Here is an 8,542-nt window from a genome sequence, read left to right on the forward strand (position 1 = left end):
GACTACATAGCACTCAACCAGTGCTATGCAGAGAACAGAGGAAGAGGCGGTGCAGTTTCCTGTAAAGGTCTGTGATTCCCCCTGGCAAGGCAGAGCTGAACCAGAACCAACCCTGCCAGTGACTATTGTCACTACAGGGGAATGTTAACCCCTGTCACTGGGGCTCCTATGGATGGCACAGTTACAGCGAAAACTACAAAAATAAATGACAGTGTGACCGTCCCCCAGAGTCTAATATAACGCCATGGAGGACAGAGGTTTAAAATAACTACCGTAGAATACAGATATATAAAAGAAAAAAAAACAAAAAAAACTACTGCCCACACACACTACAATGCTGTCATAGCAGCCCAGTAATCAGAGACTATAAGAATTATATATTAAAATATCTAAAACATGGGAAACCCATTTCTGTACTTTAGTTTTAAAATGCGTATATTTACACTAAAAGAACTAGAAATTTTAAATAATAATAATGTTTTGACTTTTTGGACACATTACAAAAACAAGGGGGGGGGGGAAAGTATAATAAAAATCTATTAAAATAGTCTGATAACCCAAGAGAAAAAAAAATAATTATATAATCTCCATAAAACTATCACATGCGTAAAGGCATCGAAAAGCCCCTGCTCCTCTGGTGTTTAGGAGAATTTTTTTTTTTTTTTTTTTTTTTTTTTTTTAAACCTAAAAATTTTCTCCTAAACCCCAGAGGAGCAGGGGCTTTTCGATGCCTTTACGCATGTGATAGTTTTATGGAGATTATATAATTATTTTTTCTTCTCTTGGGTTATCAGACTATTTTAATAGATTTTTATTATACTCCCCCCCCCCCCCCCTTGTTTTTGTAATGTGTCCAAAAAGTCAAAACATTATTATTTTTTTAAATTTCTAGTTCTTTTAGGGTAAATATACTCATTTTAAAACTAAAGTACAGAAATGGGTTTCCCATGTTTTAGATATTTTAATATATAATTCTTATAGTCTCTGATTACTGGGCTGCTATGACAGCATTGTAGTGTGTGTGGGCAGTAGTTTTTTTTTTTTGTTGTTTTTTTTTTAAACCTAAAAATAAAAAAAAAAAAAATAGTATGAAACTACATGTCTGATTAATACATATGCCAAAAAAAGTACATGCTTAAAATTGCATTCTTTTAATGTACATATACTCTAAATGTAAGTTATAAATGTGACGTCAGCAGCCCTTTATGTATATTAGCCCTTTATTTTCTGAATCCTTGCTGATTACAACAGGGACTTGCCCCCCAAAGCCTTGCCCCTTGGGTGCCACAGTATCTAACTACAAAGCCTTCTGTGCCTGATGCTGTATCAGATGCCTCTCCTGTCTACCAAAGGTCACTTTAGGACACCAACATCTCTCGTGAATAAGCAGTAAGAAAGATCTGAAAATTCCTAGTAGTTTTTCTTTTAGAGTCCGAGTCTGGATTAGCCATTAGATTGGGAAACCTCACCCAACTCCATATACAATTGTACAAATCAAGTGGAAGAACTAAACATCTGGCAATTAAATATGTATTCGAGCTTCAGTAAGACAAAAATCATCTCGGACTATTCTGTACTCCCGAACTGGATGCCTTCTGTGGGCACCTTAAGTGGAATTACTTTATACCATGGTACAAAAAACTGCTTCATTCAAGAACATTAACGGAGGGCTGTGACATTCCACAGGACCAGATTACATTTCTTTAGCACAAATGTGAGGTTTTGGTCTCCAGACATTAAAAAAAACGACGACACCAAGAATTTTTTAAGTCAGTCATTTTTGGAATCTGGCGCTACTGTTGCCTCATGATGTTCTTCATTTCAATGATCTTTGCTCGTACGTCTAGTAAATTTAAAAAGGAAAAAAAAAAAAAAAAAGGAAATTGGGAGAGTTTCAGGAAGTTAGAAGCAAATCGTAAAACTTAATTTTTTTTTTTTTTTTTTTTTTTAAATAAGGCAACCGTGTTATAGGGCTGGAGGCGCTGAGAGGATTAATATTTGTGGGAAAAACTTCAGTAGAAGTTATAAATTATTCATTTAGGGTTACTTCACGGACGGCATTTCTTGGAAACCGCTCTTGCAGCTTTGGGTCAAAGCCAGAAGTGGATTATAAAATAAAAACAAAGAATAATAAGTACAAAGAAAAGACATCACTCCTCCTTCCTGCCGACCCACTTCTGACTTTGGCTCAAAAAACTGCCATCACCGAGCTGCACCGTCCACTGAACTCCTAAACCTACAAGCGGAGGTGTCAATGCCACAAAAAAAATATACTAATCAGCTCATCTTGCTCTAGAACATAGCGGGTTCCCACTAAGTTGAATTTCTACACAATCAGTCAGAAAAAAAAAAAAAAAAAGGTAATATGAAGTTATAATTGCAACATTTACCAGTAATCAAGAAAATATTAAAATACTTTCTATACTTTCCCCCCCTCCCTATTGCTGAGATAGGATTTCCATGGTCAAAAATGACAGCTTTAGCAGCACCGGCATAATCATAGTTTAAAGGGGAGTTCCCATCTTGGCTTTTCAGGGCCTAGATGGGGAAAACCGGCCTCCATTTACAACCACTTGTCGGAAAAGAGCAAAGCGCTTCAAGCGAGGGGCTGTTTGTGAAGCTCCCATAGAAATGAAGGAGAGCCATGGAAACATCGTAGTCCAGAGGTAGGCCGATTCTGTAACACCTAAAGTTATGGAAACAGCATAGTGCGCTGGGCGGGAAGAGAGACCCCTAGTGGACACTGCATGCTTGACTTACAGTGGTAAAACAACAAGATTGTTAATAAAAAGTATATTACAAGATTGATGAGACGCACACAGGCTAATTACATGAGCAGAAGTGGTCTGAAAAGTTAGTACCCCTTTAAGTAGCTGAAATGAGGGAAGGGGGGGGGGGGGGGGGTCTCAAAAAGGAGAAATGTATCAGATCCCGGCACATCAAAGCCAAACAATCTTATATTTAATAAAGAACCTACTAGACGTATAATTTGAAACACAAAGCCGTACACACTGGTCTATTCACAGACAGAGTAATATGATTGGTCACACAAGAACACAGAAACGGACCATCTCACTGGCTGGGTCGCCAACCGTTATAAAGAGAAAAAGTCAAACTAATGAGACTTTTAGCAACTAACTGTAAGGTTGATAACTTACATCCTGAGGTTTATTACTATGCCATGAAAAGGTTTGAGATTGCAGATAGTAGTTATTGAATTACTCAGGAACCACAGCAGACAGCTACAGACTTATGTGACGTCCATTTATTTCTCAATGGTGGTTTAGTAATGTGCATAGAATGGGAGGAATTGGGCTAAGCAGTAGCACATGTGAAAAAAAGTTAAGTATACTAATAGATTATAAACTGAACATGAGTCAACAATGTGATGCAGCAGCCAAAGAGGCAAACACAATTCTGGGATATATTAAGAGAAGCATAGAGTCGAGACCACGTGAGGTAATTATCCCCCTCTACTCTTCCTTAGTCAGACCTCATCTGGAATACTGTGTCCAGTTCTGGGTACCCCACCTTAAAAAAGACATAGACAAACTGGACAAGTTCAGAGAAGAGTTACCAAGATGGTGAGCGGTCTGCAAATCATGTTCCATGAGGAACACTTAAAGGATCTGGGAATGTTTAGCTTGCAAAAAAGAAGGCCGAGAGGAGACTTAATAGCCGTCTACAAATATCTGAAGGGCTGTCACAGTGCAGAGGGATCAGCCCTATTCTCATCTGCCGAAAAAAAACCCTTGTGTGTGTATCGCCTCATAGGCTGTAATAAGTTCCTGTACTGGCCACAATAGATGGACAGCACACTGACTGAGAATAGATCCGTGTGAATAAGCCCTCAAAGTGAGTTAGCTTTATTTACATAAAGCCTTTTTAACGACTTCGCAATCCACCTGCTGTACGTTGGTGCCACCTGCCCTCTTGTGCGGCAACCAAGTCAATTTTTGCTCATTTCGCTCTGTGGGCGATTGAGTTCTCTGGGCGCGTGAAACACACAATACAGACTGTTATTGACCGCCTGAGGTTCAGGTGCAGTCACTGGGACCTGATAGGTTCAGGTTCCGATGAAGTCATCAGAGTGACAGCCACTCATAGCACTGACTGGGAAGCATTGTTGTACTAAACCTTCCCAGCATTCCCGCACTGTAAAAGCCTCCCTCTCCCGGATCTCCCGTCAATGTCAGATGAGAGTAGAGAAAATCTGGAAGCATCACAGGTTAACCCCCGATATTATAACCACCTATACTACTTAGTTACTGTAGTAGTATAGCTAATTCTATATAGTGTAGGGTACGTTTTTATTAATTTTGTGTAGAAGTAAAGCTTATAAGGCTGTGTTTATACATAGCAGATTGTGATGCAGATCCGCACCGAAATCCACATCATTTTATGCAGATTTTGAGATGCTTCCGCAGCTGATTTCACCCTTTCAAATAAAGGGGTGAAGTTGCTGCAAATCCACATCATAATCTGCATCAGTGGTAGAGATGAGCGAGTATACTCCCTAAAGGCAATTGCTCGAGCGAGCATTGCCTTTATCGAGTACCTGCCCGCTCGAGACGGAAGGTTTGGGTGCTGGCAGCGGGCAGGGAGCTGCGGGGGGAGAGCGGGGCAGAATGGAGGGGAGATCTCTCTCTCCCTCTCTCCCCCCCGCTCCCTCCTGCTGACTGCCGCTACTCACCGCTCCCCCACGCCGGCACCCGAACTTTCAGTCTCGAGCGGGGGAGATACTCGCTAAAGGCAATGCTCGCTCGAGCAATTGCCTTTAGCGAGTAAACTCGCTCTTCCCTAATCAGTGGCAAAATACACAACTTGATGTGGACTTCCCATTGCAGAAAATCGCCATGTATGAATGTAACCTTAAACTACGACATTATATAAAGTTATTTCATTGTCAATGCCATTCATAGAAGTTATTGTAAAATATACAACAATATGTATTTTAGGGTTTTAAAAAAAACGTATTACCAAGTATCCTAAATTGCTCAGAAACATGCGAAAACATTTTAAATGGGCTTCCAAAGTAGTAAATACATATCTGATGGAAGAGAAAAAGAGATCTGTATACCATGCATGTACATATTTGACAGTTTGTGGCGTGTATTACATGAACAATTCTTTGCGCAAGTAATATTTAGTGATTAGAATTAGGGATGAGCGAGTATACTCGCTCGAGTAATGTGCCTTAGCCGAGTACCTCCCCGCTCGTCCCGAAAGATTCGGGTGCCGCCGCGGGGCGGGGAGCTGCAGGGGAGAGCGGGGAGATCTCTCCCTCTCTCCCGCCCGTTCTTACCCGCCGCAACGCACCTGTCAGCTGCGGCGGCCCCCGAATCTTTCGGGACGAGCAGGGAGATACTCGGCTAAGGCACATTACTCGAGCGAGTAGTGCCTTAGCGAGTATACTCGCTCATCCCTAATTAGAATGCATCGATTTCCATGAGTTCATTCACATGAGCGTATTCTTTCAGAAAGCGTTCGATCAAATTAAAAAATAAATAAATACGCGTCATTTCCTATTTCGGTGCGTATTATGTGCCACAGTAGGCTATGGCAGCAAGTCGGCCAGCGCAAGCGTGCGGTAAATACATGGGCCCTGCGGCGAACTTTTTTTTCTCCTTTTTACATGCGCTAATAAGTAATGTATCTGCGTGCATGAAAACCTAAGGAGCAGGCGAAATAAACGGGTGCAAGGGATTTTACACAACCCAAACACGCTTATGCCCATGTGGAGGAGGAGCCCCGAAGGGTGTCTTACATGGGTAAGTGTGATGCAGGGCAGTGAAGAGCCGACTGTTTTCAATGTTAATCTCCGCACACATTTTCAGATTCTTTTTTCCCCCCCATAATAATCTGCGCAAAAAACAAAACACACACCACATTGCACTCGCATGAAAAGTGGCGCAGCACGAGATTGTGAAGCTTTGGTTAATACTCCCACATAAATCTTGGTCTTTTTGCTCTCGCTGCGCCTTCACGCAGTTTGAAAACTCTATGGAACTTGCATTTTCTAAAATAAATCTCTCCCACGTGGAATACAAATCTCCTGCGGAGCCCGCCGCGTACGTGAAACACACCGGAGATTCCGAACCAGTCGCATCTCAATTTATACAGCAGATGCAGCCTTTGTAAAGCAAAAGATTGAAACCCGCAGCAAAGTTTGAGCCATTTGGGGCTCATTCACAGGAATACGATCTCCCGGTAATAAGCAGGTAGTTGCGTCAGACGGTTCATTGATCCAGGCACGATAGCGGGTTTTTATTGCATATAAAGAAGAACGCGGCATGTTGTATTTTACTGCATATTACACACATACCGCCCTATTGTTCTCTGTGGGGTGTGTATTAACCCTTTCCAATTCACTATCTGACATCTTCCTACATTCTGATTGAGGCTTGTACAGCTCCAGTGTCAGAAGACGTCCGACAGGGTATTCTTACCGTCTAATTCTCTGGCACACACACACTGGCTTTAGCCAGCAGATGGCACTGTTGTATGACAGCAAAAAGAGAAAGCCTTTTAGAAAACCCTGAATCCAAAATTGGAATGGAAAGGGTTAAATGCACATACACAATACATTGTACATGCAAACGCCGCTACGAGACAGGCTGCATGCGTGAGATCCGCTGCCCTACGCAGCACTAGCCGGCTGACATAGCGGCAAGACGCTGCATAATCCACTCAGCGCCTTACACATACGGCCGGTGATTGGACCCGTCAGGGTGGATTTGGCCTCAGATTTTCCGCAGCACTCTCCGCCTGTGTGAAGGCGTCCGCACGGCCCTCTTACATGGAACGAGGAGCATCCACAATGTCGCTGGACAGCAGGAATCTGAACCATAAGCCTTCCGTGTAAACGCTGCCAGCGACTGAACGCCGAACAGTTCATAGAAGTTGAACAGTGACATCAGATGAATGGCCGCGGCGATCTCCAGCGCACCCCTATTCACGCGTTTCAGAATCCAACGGCCTATGTAAAAAAAGGACCTTTACTCCCAGGGGCCACATGCAAATTTTTATTTTGGGTGTGTGTGTGTTGAGGGGGAGGTGGGTGACAATTTTATGGAACTTGATAGATGTTTAAATAGCTCTAATGATATGGTGAGAGTAGCAGACAACCTCTTGCAGACACTACCCATTTAGAGCACCGAGCTGTAAGCTATTACAGTCCAGTGAGAGCCACAAGTCACATTCAGAGTCATCATCAGACTATTACTGCAAACTCACTGTTCTTCAGATTCCAGCTGTTGTAAAACTACAACTACCAGCATGCTTTACAGCAGATGGACCGCCGTGGATTACACACCAAAGAACAAGAATTCTCAGCCGATGCGAGCAAGGCATGATGGGATATGTAGTTCAGTTCTAACAGCTGGAGTTGTAAACGCGTCACTCACCACATCCCGGGCCTTCCCGGTAAACTCTCCCCGCGGGCGACTCTTCTTCAGGATGTCAGTCTCCGGCAGGGATACTCCTAGCGCTTTATTCCGGGTCTTTACTGTTTTCACACTGGCTCTAAATAACAGAGTGATGTCAGCTGCCATCTTGACAGCGCCGCGTCATCATCTTGTGCAGCTACGATATACTTCCGGCTACCACAGGAGTGCTGACGTAAACGTTCCGCCGCACAGAGAGTCCGCGGCTGCTGTAGGTGCGCTGCGCAGGGTGAAAGGGTGATATTACACTGTTACCATGGTGACGATCCAGCAAGACTAATCATAGATAGTTTAGAGTAGATTATATATATATATATATATATATATATATATATATATATATATATATATATATATATATATATATATATATTACACCCTTATATCAGTTTATGTGTATAATATCTTAATATCTCATCTAAGCTATTAATTTTTGGAGGCGCAAGAACAATGAATTAGCCCCTGAACCCATTAAAGGGGTTGTCCCGCGATAGCAAGTGGGGTTATACACTTCTGTATGGCCATATTAATGCACTTTGTAATATACATCGTGCATTAATTATGAGCCATACAGAAGTTATTCACTTACCTGTTCCATTGCTGGCGTCCTCATCTCCATGGTGCCGTCTAATTTCAGCGTCTAATCGCCCGATTAGACGCGCTTGCGCAGTCCGGTCTTCTCCCTGGTGAATGGGGCCGCTCGTGCCGGAGAGCTGGTCCTCGTAGCTCCGCCCTGTCACGTGTGCCGATTCCAGCCAATCAGGAGGCTGGAATCGGCAATGGACCGCACAGAGCCCACGGTGCACCATGGGAGAAGACCCGCGGTGCATCGTGGGTGAAGATCCCGGCGGCCATCTTGGTAAGGTAAGTAAGAAGTCGCCGCAGCGCGGGGATTCGGGTAAGTACTAAACCTTTTTTTTTTTTAACCCATCCCTTGGGTTTGTCTCGCGCCGAACGGGGGGGCCTATTGAATTTTAAAAAAAAAACCGTTTCGGCGCGGGACAACCCCTTTAAGGGCACGGCACCTTTTTTTTTTCATTTTCGTTTTTCCCTCCTCACTTTTTAAAAGTCATAAATCTTAATAATCCATCAATATA

At 42.9% G+C, this 8,542-nt stretch overlaps 1 protein-coding gene across 1 annotated transcript in view; it reads right to left on the reverse strand.

The window, feature by feature from the left end:
* The window catches only part of STX18 (syntaxin 18), a 144,601-nt gene extending 137,011 nt beyond the window's left edge, over window positions 1–7,590 (reverse strand). Inside the window, exon 1 of the mRNA XM_066573291.1 lies at window positions 7,407–7,590. Within this exon, the coding sequence (XP_066429388.1) occupies window positions 7,407–7,553 (147 nt within the window). The 5' untranslated portion in view covers window positions 7,554–7,590. The remainder of the gene's footprint in view (window positions 1–7,406) is intronic.
* Window positions 7,591–8,542: the final 952 nt, after the last annotated feature.

This window comes from Eleutherodactylus coqui, chromosome 7 (genome assembly GCF_035609145.1).
Source record: "Eleutherodactylus coqui strain aEleCoq1 chromosome 7, aEleCoq1.hap1, whole genome shotgun sequence".
In the NCBI taxonomy this organism is placed as follows: Eukaryota; Metazoa; Chordata; class Amphibia; order Anura; family Eleutherodactylidae; genus Eleutherodactylus; species Eleutherodactylus coqui.